The 19,029-nt window shown below is 41.1% G+C and overlaps 1 protein-coding gene across 4 annotated transcripts in view; it reads right to left on the reverse strand.

Annotated features, from left to right (window-relative positions):
• The window catches only part of DIS3L2 (DIS3 like 3'-5' exoribonuclease 2), a 279,723-nt gene that overhangs the window by 218,638 nt on the left and 42,056 nt on the right, over positions 1-19,029 (reverse strand). For all 4 annotated transcript variants that reach the window (XM_037063524.1, XM_037063522.1, XM_037063521.1 and 1 more), the window contains exon 5: positions 12,766-12,867. In XM_037063524.1, the coding sequence (XP_036919419.1) occupies positions 12,766-12,867 (102 nt within the window). The remainder of the gene's footprint in view (positions 1-12,765; positions 12,868-19,029) is intronic.

Raw genomic sequence — 19,029 nt, forward strand, 5'->3', positions numbered from 1 at the left:
CATTTAGAAAAGAAAATAACCTGCAAAGTTTAAACAACAATCAAATAAAGATTATCTGTGCTTAAAGTTTTTGCAGGTATAAAGAATTAGCTGCAGTACCTGACCTCAGATTCCTTTACATCACATCAGCCTCCAGCAAAATGGATTTCACAGCCTGGAGACACAGTTCAATATCCTGGACCTCACTGAAATACGGCTCAATTCACAGATTATTTCAGAAAACCAGACAGAATATCATGCAAAAATTTCAGGACAAGAGAGATTCAGGACAGTAATACAAGGGCCACAATCCGAGAAACTAATGATGCTCCATATCATTAAAGCCACTTCACTATTAACAGGTTACCCACGATCACCTGAAAAGCCGGCCAACACTTGACAATAAAAACCGAAACCACATTTCTTTGATTAATGGTTGTTGACACACTATAAACTTTGCACCTATTGCTGGATTTTAAAAATAGATCTAACGTATGGCCTACTCAAAAAAATCTACTTGTATCTGCAACTATCCTTCCCTTCTTCCCAACTGGAATCACAGACAGGGGCATCCAACTTTGAACATTATTTTCTGCCTGGTGGCTTTGCTCATTGGGTCACACTGCCCCCGCCCCCATTACACTGCTCCCTCCTCCTCTGTGGTAACACTTGCTCATATCACCATACAGATATTCTCCATATTTTCCCATCTTTGGAAACACTCTCAGAAAACTGAAGTAGCTATCTATATTAATATCAAAGTCAAATTCAAGAAAAAAAGGTTCTACAGGTCAAAAAGGAATATTTCATATTAATAAAAGAGTCAATGCACTAATAAGCTATAATGACCGTAAACGTATAATCATCTAATAAAAAAGCTTCAAGCCAGATGAAACAAACTCTGACAAAAGTAAAGTGAGAAATAAATAAATAGCCAATCATAGATATTTTAACAAATAAGAAAACTAGACAAAAAACTAGTAAGGACTCAGATCTGAAATACACATATACAAATCTATTCACAAATATACATATTTGTGTATGTATATGTGTATGTATATCCATATTATAAAAGAAGTCTTACAATTCATTAATGTGAAGACAAACTAATTAAAAATAAATTAAAGACTTCACAGACACTTCAGAAAAGAATATATATGTATGTGTGTGTGCATATACATGTATGTATGTGTATACGTGCATGTGTGTGTATGAATGGCCACTGAGCACACACAAAAAATATGTTCAGCATCATTTTGTCGTCAGGAGAATACAAAACAAAAGACAACAAACAATGACGGCAACAAAAAGTAAGTACTACTATACATACACTCACCAGAGTGGTAAAAAAATTATAATACTACGTCCTGGTGAGGTTGTGGAGAAAACGAATCACTTATACATTTTTAATGGGTGTGGAAAATGGTAAACTACTTTGGAAAACAGCTGCATGGTTTCTTATGAACATAATAAATATATGCTTCCTATGTGAGTCAGCAATTCCACTTTAGGTATTTAACCAAGAGAAATAAAAACATATGTCCATACAAAGACATGTACTGCAATGTTCACAGCAATCTTATTCTTAATGGTCAAAACCCAGAAATCATCCAAATGTCCCTCAACTGTCAGATGGGTCAACAAACTCTGAGACATACACACAATGGAATACTATTCGACAACACTAAACAACACGGATGACTCACAAATGGCTATGCCGACAGAGGGCCAGACTCAAAATACTTCCATTTATACGACACTGGAAAAGGCAAGTCCACAGGGACATAAAACACACCGTGTTTGGCAGAGGTTGTGGAGAAGGGGCAGGGTTAACTAAAAAGGGGCACAAGGGAATCTGGGAGTGTGATGGAGCTGTTTTCTGTCTGGTTTGTGGTAATGGTTACACAAATCTATATGTTTTAAAATTCATAAAACTGATGTCAAAAAGCATGAATTTATTGTTTATAAATACTGTACTGAACCCAATAACTCTCTTTTGTACTCAAACAAGCTTATCATGTATATATAAGAGGCAGCAAAACTTAATTAAAATATCAAAAGTATGAGCCAAAGTTATTAACTGAAGATACCAAGTATTTTTTATCCTGGCAAAATCCAATAAACATTTATCAAAATCTTATAATGTGTAAGGCATCTCCTAGGCATTAACTGCTCCTTACAATGAGGTGACACTTAATAAGACACTTTCAAAATTATCATCACTAGCATTGTTCACTGATACCTGGAATCAAGTAGGACCACAAAGTACATCCCAGTATCTTTAAGCAGAAATCAACATTATTCAAGTAGCATAAGCTCTAAGCAATGAAAGGAATGACTGTTTTCTACTGCGATGACCAGAGAAGGGTTTATGGAAGGTGGTGGTAACAGCATGGGTGGAAAGGAGAGATACTGATGAAAAAGATAAGGGAAAAGTCTAGGAAGCAGGCACGTCTGATAAACAAGGAGACAGGTGTGGTAAGAGCTGAAGGCTCTGCCATACACACACACACACACATACACACACACACACACCCCACAAAGAAAAACTGAGTGCTACCTTGCCAAAGACGGCCCTAAATGTCAAACATACATATCTTAAATGCACATGCATGCACACACGTTTACTTCTTTTCTTTAGTCTCAACCTCATGCTTAAAAGAAAGATAGTCAGCAAGACAGACTCCAAGACAGTAACATTCTAAACACAAGTGGAGCTGAGGTTCTTGTACACCAAGTATCACTGATCCACTGGCTATATATATGGATTTCCATGTAGAAAGCTAGAACTCTCAACTTTCAAAGGACTCAAAAATAATATGGTACAGCCCTGGTTGGTGTGGCTTGGTGAATTGAGTGTTGATCTACAAACTGAAAAGTTGCTGGTTTAATTCCTGGTCAAGGCACATGTCTGGTCAGGTCCCCAGCTGGGGGTGTTTCTTATTTATTAAATAAATAAATTAAATTAAATACATACCCAGTCGGTATTTCTCTCACACATCAACATTTCTCTTCCTCCCTCCCTCCCTCTAACAATAAGCATTTTAAATACTAGTTAAAATATGTTAAAATAGTAATAATAATAATAGTAATATTAATAACAATGTACAATGGTATGGAATCAGGGGAATGAGGAGGCAAAAGCTGAAAGGGATCAAAGCCTGAGCAAGAAAGGCAACCTAATGGAATAGCAGGCCAGCAGTATCAGCACAGTGGTTACCAACAGGAATGAGCAAGTATGTCAATGTAGCAGGGACAACGAGAGCCGGGTCTCTCACTATTAGAGACGAGAGTTACAAATGTAGAAAGGAGAAACTATAATGAATCTTGTGATGCTGCACTGGAATTAGAGCTATAAGTGTGAATTGGTTTTCTGGACAGATGATGGATGGATGGACAGATGGATAGATGCATGGACAGACGGATGGAGAGACACATAAACAGACATATATACACATATATGTATTTCCTAAATCTGTTCACTGGGAGGGTTTTGGAGCATTTGGATTTCTCTACTAAAAGAAACCAGGGCTTCTTCGAAAATGGCTGTTTCCAGGGCCAGCACAGAAAAGACACAAAGTGAGAGTGGACCATCTCCAGAAAATAAAGAAGTGTTCAAAGAATTTCAAAACATGTCAAAATGACACAGATGCCAAATTGGGGGGCTTCCACTGGCCCACTTCCACTGGGGGGCAACTGGGACAAAATAATGATAATAACTCATCTGGGAAATTACATAATCCACTCTCTCCCAAAGAGCATCTCTACATTAAGCACACCCACTCTTCAGGGACTGAGGAGTCAAACATTTGCTCAATAGTATGGTAGGAGCCATTTCTTCAGATGCCCACCACCACTCCCACACCTAAGATTTCAATCTTGAGCTTCTAGTGCAGCAATTTTCAACACTGGTGCACCGCAAGAATTTTAAAACAAGCAATATGTTCCCTGGCCAGTATGGCTCATTTGGTTGGAACATTGTTCCATGAACCGAACGGTCACAAGTTCAATTCCCAGTCAGGGCACATGCATAGGTTGTGGGTTTGGTCTCCAGTCAGGGCACATGCAAGCAGCAACTGATTAATGTTTCTCTCACATTCATGTTTTTCTTCCTCTCTCCCTCCCTCCCCTCTCTCTAAAACCAGTGAGCATGTCCTCAGGTGAGGATAAAAAATAAAAATTTAAAAATATATATAATACCTGACTATTCAGTCAGGGGCACTGACTTCTTTTCACTTAGGTTGTCACATTAAAAAATGACAACAGCCAACACGATAGTTGTCCAGTGTGAATGAATCGAAATTAAACCCACTTTTTTTGTCTGATTAGCAAAAGTGCATTTTTGGTGAGCCGCAGTTTCACTAATTGGCTCCCGTGCGCCGCGAGAGGGGAGAGGCTGGAACCTCCGCTCCGGCGAGCTGTGAGCGCCTGCCGCTCCACGTGCTGCGCCGCCCAGAATCCGACCAGGCAAGGACGGGAAAGCGACTTCTCAGCAGAGATGACGCTGGAGAGGGCGACAGGCTTCCACCTCTGCGGCCACAGCAGACTTTCTCCCAGCCCAGCAGGCCCACAGCGGAAGCCCTGGCACGCAAACAAGATGACTCTAAGAATCTACAGCCCCAAGATCTCTGAATAAACACTGACCTGATTTTTAAAATATATTTGTCCAAGGGCTTTTTGTTGTTCTTGTTTTTGACTTGTTTGGCCCTAAGGGAGGTACAGCATCATTACTTTAGAGAATGGGGGTGGGGGGCATGTTTCTCACTAAGGAGGTAGTTCATTCGCCACCACAAAGACTGTATTTCTGAGCAACTGTAGGTATACAACCCAGTATCATTTCCGATTCATTGTTCACATAATGTCACATTTCATTTCAAACCCACAAGACCTCAAATGCTCCCTGTGAGCTCTAGGCACTTCCATGATTCAGAAGTTGACACAACAGAGGAAGCTCTTATGAACTCTGAGACTAGGCTGACTGCCACATACAGAATTATCCCAGGAGATAATCTGTTTATGAGATTTAGCTTTGAAGAAGAAATAAAAAAGGATTAAAAAAGGAGAAGAAACCTGGCCCCAAGCTGCAAAGGGCAGCAGAACTGTATGTGCATGTGTGTTTACAAGAGCATAAAAGCAAGGAGTCTATCTACCTTGTGGTTGACCTTTTTTTCAAGCTTAGACCTGCCCAAAGCTTTGGGAAGAAAGTTACATTAACAAGAAGCTCCCTCACTTCACTGGGTAAGTCTCTGATCACGTAAAAAGCGTGTCTTTGCTTTCCTGTTAGCACTTTTCTTCCTTGCTTTGCAGAGAGCCAAGCCCAAGTACCAAACAGAAAGCTATTTTTGAACAATAGACCCTGCTTGTTTGGGGCTATCCAGTCACTGAGCAGCCCCAAATGCTGCTTTCAAAATCCACTGGTAAAATCTAGTCTTAAAAGAGTCATCTAGACTTTATGCTGGATTTGGTGGTGCTATTATTTTTTATATTTAAGCCAATGGTAAGTCTCCTGAAGGTAAACTTTTCTTTAAACCAGCCATTTTCTAACAGCACAAAGCTAGAAACACAATTTTCATAGTTTTATTTAAATCATTTAAAAAATATTTATTTATTTTTAGAGAGAGGGGAAGGGAGGGAGAAAGAGAGGGAGAGAAACATCAATATGTGAGAGATATACTGATCAGCTGCCTCTCGCACACCCCCAACTGGGGTCCTGGCCCACAACCAAGGCATGTGCCCCCGACTGGGAATCGAACCAGTAACTTTCAGTTCACAGGCCAGCACTTAATCCACTGAGCCACACCAGCCAGGGCTGTCATTTTTAAAGCTGTCATCTTTCCCCTACTTTGACAGAAACCTAAGTTGATAATACAGTTAAATATACTCTAAATCATTACTAATGTCTATAAAACATGAGATAAGGTATACCTATCAAATTTTTTAAAAATAAGGAACAAAAATTTTAACAATGGTAGTAAAAAGCAATATCACAATATTACTATTAATGATAAACTCTTTATTATTTATAAATATTACCAAATAAACACCAGTACAGTTCCCTCCCTGCCTTTCATTTACGAAGACTGCAATTGTTGATCTTTGATTTGTTAATTCAAAGATCAACAAATTCACTTTGTATCACCCATTGTACTTTAAAGCAAGAACTACATAACCAACTTTAAGGGTGATTACACTTTAAGGGTGATCTTAAAGACCATCTAGATCACTTTCAGGTACTTCTGATTTCTTTTTTCACTAGTGGGGATAACTTTGTAATAAGTGATACATAAGCTTTTACCAGATTTCCCTAGTAACCAAAGGGCATGTACCTTTTAGAAGGCTATTCAAGACTGCAACATATTATTAATCCAGAGTGTCAGTCATTAGTGCAGTTCACCAGATATATCCTACTATTGCTACGTGGAGACACTTGGAAGGATCACACTTCATGGTTCTCTGGTGGTAGAGCCAGATGAATCTTCCTGGCTAAAGAGTTGTGAGCAGAACTGGCTGTCACTTTTGAAGAAAGGTGTTTTAAATGTGGCCCTTAAGGGCTCTGTTTCCTTCTGCCACAGGAAAGGGGACACTCCTGATCGCAGCTATTCAGTTATTCTGGAACTCTGGAATGAAGACAATACAAAGCAAAGCCCTAAATGATCTGGATGGGCAAGCAGCATGAGTAAGAAACAAGCTATGTCATTCCGCAGTATAACCTCACGTAGCACACAGCTGTCTAGCAATTTAAACACTGCAAAGGAATGCTTAGTCAATCACATTTTATGTCAATAAGTAAATGTTGTCAGTGGTAAATTTCAAGAGCAAGAAAAAGTAAATTTGAGTTTTCATGTGGTCTTGGCCAAACCATGACTCTCAGGCCTCATTTCAAAGAATAATAATGGCAGTAGTTGACACCTCTGGAGTACCTGTAGTGTGCCAACTGTTCTCAGTACTTTATCTACATCGACTCATTCCCAACACTGAGCGTGAACTCCATCAGACCATTTCCATAGAGTTAAGAAGGAAAGAATCAGTATTCTAGCGAATAATCCTGAAATATTAATTGGGAGTTTCCCAGCACAAACAAGCTACTCTATCCTTAAATGATACATTCCTTATTTCAGACATTTCAATATGAATTACAGAGATCTGAAAGCATGCTTAAAACAGTAAAGAACCTGAAGTACTTGATCCCAGAGCTGGCAATAATGAAGAAGAAAAGATGGTTGTTAAAAATAGATTTGTGTATATAACAATTTGGGGAAAATCTGATCGTGGCAGTAGATATACCTTACCTACCATACTGCTTGTGGGTGGAGGCGGCAAAGACCTTGCCTCCCTCATTAAGTAACTTCCAAGTCTTTTTTGGGCCTGCCACCCAGGCCAAGAAACCAAACAGTTCTAAGAAATCCTAATTCCACTAGAACTGAGAACAATCCAAAATGATAGTGGTTATATAAGAGATTGGATTAAATATGATCTAGCATGATGGGTGCGTATTTAAAGAAGAACGTGGAATACAAAGCTTTAAAACAGTCACTTGAAGGAAAAGCCAGTCAAAGGGAACAGTTTACCGCACTGGACCAATTTCATGTGCCCATAAGGAGGTTTGGAACAGCCATCGAAAACCAGGGATTAGATGTGCACTTTGATTTTTTCTATTGTTTAACTTAGAATAAGAGTGGTTACTCCTATCAGTACTTCCTTTATTCTTCTAAATTGAAGTTGTTTCTATGCCAATCTCTTCTAAAATACTCATCCATACTTCCATTATTTCCTTGCTAAAATATTAGTATCATTATATTAAAATGTTTTCTTAGAAACTGGGTAACAGACATGTTAGAAAATACAGAGTAACTGTCCCTGCTTCCCCGCTCCTTAATTTCATGTATGCATCCTTTGCTCTGTTGCAAGTCAAATGGAAGAACCCTGTTCTGAGAGAAACTTAGACTTAGCTAACACAGCGTCCCCCACTACACCCTGTCAATGCAACACAAGTACTCAAACAGTTGGGAGTACATGAACAGCACTCCAGTTTCACAGTGGGTATCAATGACCAAATCAATCCAAGGCTGTCTTACTATATTTTTAAATATTCAGACAAAAGAATACAGAAGCTAAGTTCCAAGGAGTAGTAATTTCACTTGCAATCCACCCTGACTCTTCAGCTAGTTAGCTTCTGTTTCATACTGTTTTACCTAATTGAGGGTAATTTTCACATGCTCCTGCTGGCCTCCTTCCCTCCGATGTTCTCACTCGTTCTGGTTGCATCAACTAAGCTGATGGCCCTAGCTCCCAATCAGGCAAGACAAGCAATACTTAAACAGCTCTGGCTCCTCCTATAGGAAGCCTTAGCTTTTAACCCCCCTCCGAGACCCAAGATACCAAAGCTGAATTCTGGTCTCCCAAATTTACTTTATACACCTAGAAAAGGCCCAGAATTCTGTGGGTTGGTCTTCCGCTTTGGTTCTTGCTCCCTGTACTGCTCTAGCCAATCCTAGCTTGGGGATCAAAACCTACCCTTGACGCCCAGCGCAGTGGCTGCCTCTACTAGTCTGTTTATAATAAGATGGTTCCGCATTTCTGAAATTAGAACCCTATCCCAAAGCCCTCGAGGGACCTACCTCCTACACAACAACTGCCTACCTGCTTTCCCAATACCTATGCCACATGCCCCCATGCATGTGGGGTCTGCTGCCAGCAAGTCAGGGTGGCATCTGGGTCTGAAACGCCTTTGACTCTGTACCTTATCCAGCTCTCGATTTGACTCTCTCAGTATCTGATCCACTATCTCCGGCAGATGTCTGGGCAGGTTGTGATGTACCCCCAACATCTGCCTCCATAACACCCGGGGAAGCCACCGTACCTCTCTAACCTTAAGATACAACCACTAGAATTCTAATTATTTTTTTCTAAACTGTTTATTTCCTGAAATAATACGAGGCCTTTGGTCATTCCAATTAATACAGTCATCTTCTTTACCCATGATGGCAACTTAAAATGTTACCTAATGCTAAAGCATATATTACTGTTTTTTTATGTATTATTGATTTTTATGATACCTGACAATATCTATCTACAGATCGAATAACTCTCCTCTTTATATCCGTGAACTGACTAACCAGCAATGAGATTATAAAATGAGATATAAATCTGAATCCCAATTCTTTCCCTCCCCAGCCCCATAAATAAGATATTTAAGCTAAGCCTCAGATCTCTCATCTGCAAAACTGAGAGAGATGGCAGCCAACCAAAGAACAGCGTGAGGCACTAAACACAGTTTGTGGTACACAGTAAGCACTGAAACATCAGCAATCAGTAGCAACATCCACAGGTTTACATTTGCTTATTTGTAAAGTGCTGGAGTAGTAATAGAAGGAAAAGTTAACAAAAAGGATGAAGGACAAGGTTGTTTAATAGTTATGGGAGATAAACTTGATGGCAGAAAAGAGAATGGAAGAGGCAGAGGGAAGGTCAAATAAATGGCAAATGGGAGACTCTACAAAGCAAAGTGCAGTATTCCATGAGCATCTGTAAAAGGGGGCCAAGGACGCAGGTCTTCCTGGAGGGCGGGGCCTAGAGGACAGTCAGGAATCCCCTGCGCTGGCCAGTGTCTAGAAGAGCTGATTGAAGGGCTACAGAGCTCAGCCAATGGCATGGCAGAAGAGAGGCTTTATTCCACCTGTTCCTCCCTCAAAAGGGAAATGTTCATAATCCTCTCTTGCCCAATCATTCTCAGCACAAATTGACCTTCTCTGAAAACAAAGCAAATCCTCTCCTTCTCCATCCCCATCCTTCAAACCTGACTTCAAATATGACCTCCTCTACGAAGCCTTCCCCAATTCACTCAGAGTTTCATGCTTCCATAACACGTATTTCTCTTTCTACCCTGCACACTGTACCACAACTGTTCCTATCCCCTTCCCATCCGGCCCCACACTCCTTAAAACAAAACCTGTAACCTATTCAAGTCTGTCCCCCCAGGATCTAGCGTGGAGCCAGGTGAGTGAAGGCTGAGAAGCCCCTGGGCGCCCTGCACTGCCACAGGCAGAAGCATCAGGACCCCGGTTCCTAACACTTGGGCGACATGGCCCCAGCTTTGGAAGCCTGAGGACAACCCTGGACCTTCAGCCTAGAAAAATACCCACACATGCACTAACTCAACACACACGCACACGCATGTGCACACACACATGAAAAGAGCATTAAGCTAAAAGTCAAAATATCTGAATTTTAGATTCTATTCCCAGGTTCTGTCAAAAACTCCAAGTTTTCAAAGAAGTCACTTAACTTCTCAATTGACAAAGTAAAAATAAACTATCATTTCCCTTCAACTATCCTTCATTAGATGTCTGTAATAAAAATGCATAAATATAAAAAATGTGGAATAATTCTGAAATTAAAATTGTTATATATGAGCAAATTATTTTTTGATATTGCCTCACAGCTTGATACTTTTTAGCTCTCTATTTTGACAAAAAAAAACATGCTGTGAAATAAATTGGCTGTTTACACAATAGCTAAAAGAACTGTTGTTTTTTTTGAAAACCCAAAGGCCCTATAGTTTACCCAGGAGGGGTGAGCACAACAAGTGTAAAGAAGCAAAGATGAATAATCCAATTAATTCGCACTTGTTCACACCACTGACTACACATTCCTTTGATAACAATATGCTTTTGTGCTTGCAAACCTGTAATACAATTGGCCAGTATGCTTTGAAGTGTTTAGATTCTACACGCCAGGGATTCTTGATGACAGTCTGAATGCTCTCCCCAGTTTGAACCTATCACCAACAATTGTCACAGGTGGGCTACAGAGAACAGAGCTCCCCTCTCCAGAATGGGAAGCAGTGAAACACTCTAACTAACGAGTCGTAAGAGACATACCTAATGGGGCTGGCTTTAATATAAACAGCAACTGTCAGGGAGCCACTGTGAAGACCCTCAGGGGCGTTACAGAAACAGCGTAAGTTGAGAACCCTGGACCATCCTCGACACTTCAAATCTGAAAGCTGGAGAGGCCCACGCACGCACCAAGGCAGGTCCTCTGTCACTGCCCCCACTCTGCTCCTGCCAGCAACCCAGAAAGCAGGGTCCTCCTTGGCAGTCTCAGCCCTTCTCTGTACCTATGCCAATGGATGTTAACTGTAAAACAGAAAAACAACAAGCTATGTCTATGTAGCTTCAATGTTTTGACTGTGGAGATGCTATAAGAAATCTACAAATTCTTATCTACTTAACTAGCTCCAGTGACCCAGGAATCCACAAAATTAGACCTTTTGGGGAGAACCACAACTTTGTTTTGTTGAGTCTTAAAGCGGGTACAGATTTTGTCTAGAGCTAAAGGCACCAAGGCAGAAGTAAGAACGCCCAAGTCTGAAATCTGTCCTCCTAGAACGCAACAATGATAGACACCTTCACCTCCAGCCTACCACCACCGTCTTAGGCGTCCTGCCCAAAACAAGAGTGCTTCCAAAAATACCAGGGAAGAACGTGCTTGCTGGTCTTCACTACAAATAAGTGAAGGACAAGGGAAATGATGCAACCATTTATTTAGTTAGTTCGTTAGTATTTATTTACATGCTTGTTTATTTTAGCCATCCCCTACCTTAGCCAAAAATAGTAAGGATGCCAGGCAACTTGGCCTTGCTCTTCTAAACAACCTCTGCAGAGCTCAACAGATGCTCTACTATATGCACTCTATGCTTACTCTTCACCAGTCAACACCTAATCAGCTCCAGACCTACCCAACTTACTAACCATTCTTCTATTTCTTTCGATTCTACCCACATCACTCCTCAAGTCAAAGGAAGCTTTCTTTCTTGTCTTTGACTCATCCTAATTATAATTCTGCCTCTTTACTGTCAAATGACCTCTAAGAATATTTTCTTTGGCTTGACCAAGCCCTAATGTCTTCTCGGACCTGGTCAACACTGTGCTAGGTGATGCTCCCATGAAAAAAGGAAGTGAACCAAATCAATCTATGTTCCTAGGACCTGGAGCCAACCCTTAGCTGTGCTTTCAAGGAATCAAGGGGAGGAGACTCTATCCACAATTGGCAGCAACGGGGTGGGAGGATGTTCTGGACTAGGATAATTAACTTTCATAAAACACTCTGCACTTAACTTCACAGTATTAATCAAAATCATTCTTAAATTTGTATAAGCATAATTAGTATGTATCTCTTCCTGCCTGCACCCCCCACCAGACTAAAAGCTCTATGAGGGCAAGAACTATGTCATTCTGATCATGACTAATTTCCCTGAGTCACGAATCACTGGCACACAAATCTAACTCAGTTACTCTAGCCCTGTCAGATGAGATGAATTAAGCTTATGTCTCAACAGAGCACTGGTATAAGGTAATACTTCCCACACTCTGGGCCACTTAATAATAAGAACTAACGTTTCTTGAGCTGCTACCATTCACCTGACACCATTTGCAGATTTTTACAGGTTTCTCATTTAATCCTCATGACAAGCCAATGAAGTAGGTGCTATGATCATTCCCATTTTATGGATGAGGCATCTGAGGCACAGAGAAGTTATACAGTTTGCTAAGCATGTGACAGGGAAGACAGACCACCAGGGAGAGAGCAAGGAAAACAACTCAAATCATTCAATGTCTGCCCACCAGATGCTTCTACGTCCCAAGCATTACGTGGCCTATTTCTGAGGCAAACACAGGGCCTTAGGAGTTCCATAACTGCTTAGTTTATGATGTCCCGCTGATGCACCATGGAATGCAGAAGGCCCTGAGAAATCCACAATTAGAAAATGAAAATTTAACTCACCTTCCACTGCTCCTCTGGAAGCAGCTTCACGACGACCAGGTCCCCATTCAAGGCTCTATTACGAGCAACAACCCCATCAATAAAAATGTCTCGATCACCATCCTAAGTTGGAGACAGAAATAAAATAATCAGCTTACCAAAGCTTGAAACCAAAAATTACTTTCTTGGTTTAAAAACTGTACACTCCACAATCTGTCCACTGGTTTCATAGGAATTGTACATAGCCACAAGCAGACCTAGAGAGAGCCCAGTCTCTTTGGAACTAATAGAAATGGTGATGAACACATAAGAGAACATCAGCAGAATACAGGCAGGCCAAAAACAAATGAAAGCACATGAAACAAAAAACTGGGACGGCATGCTTTCATAACTAAAATAAGAAAGGAGTAAGTTACCCTTAGGTCATTCTTTTTTAAAAATAAAATAAAGCACGCTGATATCTTTTCTACATGGGCTGAATTTTTTTAATAAAAGAGTAAAGAAACATAGAAGGATTGCAAGAAAACAGAACAGCAGCACATAATCCCTCGGGAACACTAAGAGCAGCAACAGCAACCAGCTCTAGGATCTGGGATCTCCAAGAGGAGACCAGCAAAGTCATTTGCCCCCAGCAGCCCCGCCCAGGAAAGTGGCGGAGAGGAAACTGGGGTTGTTTTTATGGAGACCTAAGGAGAAGGCAAAGGAGAAAAGGAAAAAGACATAAAATGAGATTCTTGAAGCTCTCTCACGCTCCACCTCCCTCACTGACCTAGGAGCAGGGTAAACTCCAACTGTGAACACAACAAGGCACGAACACCTCAGCTTCAGTCACACCTTACCAGCAACAACCCACTTGAAGCAGTGGAGCCCCAGTGAACCCCCAGGTATCAACTGCTACACTCAAATTAGTGCCAGGTTACTTTATAAAAACAAGCCAAATTACTTTACAAAAACACTTACATGGAAAACACAGCTAAGGAAAAGTATGCCTTCACAGTAAGTGACAAAATTAAGCATTTTCAACGTGTTTCCTCAACAAACATGCAAACATGTACTCTCATCCTTTTACCCTTCCAAAAGTTAATACCATATGCTTCCTTTCAGAGGATGAGAGAAGTAAAATGCCCATTTTCCTTAGAGGAGATAACAGGAAACCCATTTGGAAATTCAAAGTTTTCTAACAGACACTTGATATAGAATGGATTTAACACTCAACAGTTGACTACAAGGGATTACTGTGACATGTTAGTCAAAGTTAAAATTGGCATTCCAAACTCACCACCCCCATGGGATTTTAGACACTCTGCGATTTTTATACTTTCCAGTTACAAACCATTAGAGATCTTTCTGCACAGTCTTCCTGTTCAGTTTCCAACCTAGCCGTGGGCTGGAAGCTGCAGCCCACACACTCTGCCAAACCTGACCCACCCCGGCCCTGAGGACCAGCTACCATGTTAGCCACAGAGACAGAGTTAATGCAGCTGACCTCAGGACAAGCTTCTCCAAGAAACAGCACACAGAGAGGCAGCCGGCACACAGAGAGGCAGCCGGCACACAGAGGGTGAGCAACGAAGTGTGGCACAGCATCCTCGATCAGTGCCGTCTGCAACTGAGAGCAGCAGGATGTCTCCGGCTTCCTAAGAGTGAAAATAGAGCTGCCTGCATGTAGGTCACACTACCCATCATCATGAGTCAAAACGTACGCAATGCGGTGCCTGTCTGATAAACGGCTACACCACCCTTAGCTCAGAGGCTTCAGCCGAGATAAGACACTGGCATTGCCACGTTTCTACCCCAGCAAACCAACAGAAGCAGGGCTGAGTGGAACCTCAGACAACACACAAATCTGTGACTATTCCATCACTACTCAGCTCTTACTTCCTTCATCCAGAAGCCTATATGTATTGCAGAACCTCTTACTTTAATGATACAAAACTTGGGAACACCTCGATGTTAAAAGTTTGAGTAATCTCTCTTAACTTTCTAAGGCCGAAGGTTTCAGCCCTTTATTTGAATGCCAGAAGACTTGCTTTACCCATCAGAAAGAACAAGAAAAAAGAAAGAAAGAAAACTGGATAATGAACAACCCTAGAGGAAGCAAACAGGGAGCTGGGGGTAACCTAACTGCATATACAGAAGCCAGAGGGGAGAGGACAGCCCACGCATGGTGGGATGATCAGAGCATCCTCCATCAACGGAATAGCAACTTTTGGACCAGAAGTCCCTTCCACAAACGTACAAAGGGTGCCTCCCATGACAAGATGCACCAAAAAGCTACAAAACTTCTTGCAGCAACATAATTCATTTGAAACATTTTTTTTAAAAAAAGCCAGGTTGTTACATTGGGTCCGTTTCTCCTTTCTATCTTATGCCCAAATAGAATAAAAAGTCATCTTGATAATATCAGGTCATCTTGGTTTGCTTAAAGTCACAAAGTTTTATTCTAATTCTATGTCTTACTTTTTTCAGTACTGCAAGAGAGAGCAGTTACACATAAAAGTGACTTATTCCATGTATTTTGGGTTTGTCATGGAAAAACGAAAATCGACTTTTTATGAGTAGAAATTATAATGAATTTAGGTAAAAAAAAAATCCAAATCTTTTCTATACATGATGATCCGTTCACTGATCCCAGTCTCGTGACTTAAGCGGATATTTGAACATTGCAAATGACACTGCATAAGTTCACAATATTCTTTTAGAGTCAGTCATTTTAGAATTCTAGATAATTTCATCAAATCTAGTCTATTTTTGACTCTCCAAAAACCTTAGAATTTTGAGGTTGATAGGAACATTAGATCATATTTACACAATGTTTAATCCCCCCTCATTTTACAAATAAGAAAACCTCTGTTTCTTACTAGCACAGCAGAGGCAACATCTTCTTTAGAGTCAGCTCTTGTCTTCACCCTCCTTGCTCAGGCAGGGGACTGTAACATTCAGGCCCTGGTTCTGACACCCCACCTCCCAGGGCACCTGTGAGCATTTTCCAGTTCATATAGGTTCACACCAGACACAGACATGAGCCACGTAGACTCAGAAATCCAAACCAGTGGTAGGACTCATCTACACATAATTTATTGCCTCTACTATCTCCCTCTTCAAAAACCTGAAACTGACCCCAAAACCCATGAAAATAGAATGCAAAATTGTTCCAGTGCCCCAAACCGGAATATCTACAATCACTTGCAAATGGACCTTGAGAGAGCTTTTAGTCTGTTCTTCATTACTTAAAGGTAAATCATTAGCATTTTTTCTCCCTCTGAAACAATATTACTACTCCATCAGGGCAGATAGGAGAATAAAAAAGGTACAGAAATAAGCCAATCCTAATATCACAACTGTCTAAAAAAGTCTAAATAGGACACACCAGGAATACAATTTCAAATAGAACAAGTTTAGCTTTTGAAATATCAATATGTTTTACTTAACTTCCTTTAACAAGTCAGATTAAACAATGGTGACACATGATTTGCAAATTTAATTCACATAAATTTAAGTTACAAAAACCTAAACTAATTAGGCCTCACACTTTAAGGGACCTCTGCTCTGCCCTCCCCTCAGCCACACTCCTCCCCATCAGGAGTTCTCAGGGCCAAACGGATGTGTATCCATCCCCATTGGTACTCAGCCCCAGGTCCACTTCTGGCGCACACACTGGCATCTTCCCCAGGACTGTCTTCCTGAAGGCAGACCAGGTCATAGATGGCACCCCTGGATTCAACAGGTGGGTTCTGCATAGAGACTGGATGTGTAGGAAAAGATGCCCATGCAGGTGTATGCAAGGACCTTTGCAAACAGGGGCTAGGGAGCCAGGACTGGGGAGTGCAGAGGGGCAGGCCAGAGGTGGGCCTTCTCCGTGCAGCTCCAAAGAGTCTGAGAATTCTACACGTGAACCCAGGTTCATGGAAGGTATATTTGCAAGATATATTTTATTTGTCATGAATATATTTTACTTAACAGCTTATTAGTTTGATTCATAACTTTTAAGTATTCGATATAAGGTATGTATGCCTCCTTGTGCACTCTTGTCCTATGCCCCACACTTGTCAGGGGCCATCCTAACAGGGCTCTAACTTAGGGAAATTCAGTACTGGGTACGCAGGAGAGAGGAAGCGAGCAGTGTGAATTTCAGGATGCTCCGTGCAGTTCCCCTCACCGCTCCAATCAGGGAGAGCAAGTCTCAGTACGCGCAAGAGATGAGGGATGTGAAACCTGCTCAGTCCCCAGGTGCCTCTCAGAATGAACTCCTCTCCATAGTGCCTGTGATTCCCAGCCTTAAAAAACCGTGTTTGTCGCATACCAAGGCAGCTAATACAACCAAGCTCCTGTGACTGGTACACCAACAAGGGGACAGTCACCCTTTCTACTGTGGAGAAAACACTGGCTGTGCTGGACTTACTGAGAGATGGCTTACCTGTCTCCAACATGACATATGCCTAAGCGATTTCCACAGGTAACTTTTATGACTACTGAATGCAATCTTCTCCTTATCACAAACTCTGGAACCTAACACCCACGTAGAATGTGCTTTCACTTAGGACGGAACTGCTCCTGCAGCTAAGTCACCTCCTCGAAGCTGACCCTCAGTTCTACAATCCACTTACCGAGGCTGGCATACATGCCACATTCTGTCACAGGAAAGGAATACGGTTCAGAGAGAATCGGCTTTGCACAATCAGCTACGTACAATATTGTTAGTCTTGTGTGTTTTGTATACTAAACTAATATTAGTTTATTAGTTTATATTGTATGTTTTCTCAACTACATACAATATCATATAAATGCCAGTGTACAACATAGTGATTAGACATTTCTATAACTTATGAAGTGATCACCCCATGAAAGTAGTACCCATCTGACACCAGACACAGTTGTCACACTGTTACTGACTATACCCCCTCTGCTGTACTTCACATCCCTGTGACGATTCTCTAACTGCCAATATGTACTTCTCATTCCCCTCACCTTTTTCACCCAGCCCCAACCCCCTCCCACCCACAACCATCACTTTGTTCTCTGTCTGTGAGTTTGTTCCTATTTTGTTGGTTTTCTTTGTGTTTTAGATTCCACAAGTAAGTGAAATCATTTGTCTTTGTCTTTCTCCATGTGATTTGTTTCAAAAATACCATAATACCCTAGCATAATACCCTCTAGCATAATACCCTCTAGGTCCATCCATGTTTTTGCAATAGCAAGATCTCTTTCCTTTTTATGACTGCATAATATAAATGTATTGCATCTCCTTTACCCACTCATCTATTGATAGACACTTGGGCTGCTTCCATATCTTGACTATTGTAAATAATGCTGCAATGCACACAGAGGCGCGTATATCTTTTCAAATTAGTGTCTTCGACTGCTTCAGAGACATACCCAGAAGTGGAATTGCTGGGTTATATGGTAATTCTGTTTTTAATTTTTTGAGGAACTCCATATTGCTCTCTCTACTGGCTGAACCAATTTACAATCACACCAACAGGACATGAGAGCTCCCTCTACTCCACATCCTCCCTTTGGTTTCAGTAACAGTTTTTTGTCTAATGCAGTGGGTAAGACTGGAACCTGAAATATGTGAATCGTTGGGTTCTGGAGGAAGGGGAACTCAGCTCTAGAACAGGTTTTAAGGTTACTATAACAACAACAATAATATCTATGACATACACGACTAAACCCATATTTTCACTAAACCTGTCACGTAACATAATGAAATATGTTAAGTGAAATATATATATTCCATTTCCTCATTTATAAGCAAAAGTTTATTTCTATGGTCTTTTCCACCCTGAAAAATCTGTAATTCTACTGCCATCCTATTTATGGTGTCCTGGAAAAGTTAGGTCAGGAATTTAAGAACATTGCTCTCCCAGCTTTGTACAATCAAGCCTTATGCAGAGACCTGCTGCTGACTGTATGTCAGAGTGAACCTCCCCTAATGGGAGACAGCCCGTTAAAGTAAGTCATGAACACAAGGAAGGATATGAAGGCCCAGTGGTGAGGAGCCTTGTACCAAGTCCTATCACCTGCACAAAAGTGATGTGACCAAAAAAAAAGCATTACACATTATTTTTAGTCAAATGTGCAGATTAGCTCATGCAGTAGATCGAAAGTAGATAGCATATTTGTTTAGGAAAGATTAACTTAAATCAGTGGAAAACCCATAAATCCTTTTAAGCTACAAACTAAGGGCATCCAGTGACACAAACCGATGGGTGTCTGTGTGGGCGCAGCTGCCCTGCAGCCCAGCAACAAACGCCGCCCCTCCCACAGGCAGCGTGACTTTAA

This window comes from Sturnira hondurensis, unplaced genomic scaffold (genome assembly GCF_014824575.4).
Source record: "Sturnira hondurensis isolate 20B ecotype Veracruz unplaced genomic scaffold, ASM1482457v3 Scaffold0014615, whole genome shotgun sequence".
NCBI lineage: Eukaryota > Metazoa > Chordata > Mammalia > Chiroptera > Phyllostomidae > Sturnira > Sturnira hondurensis.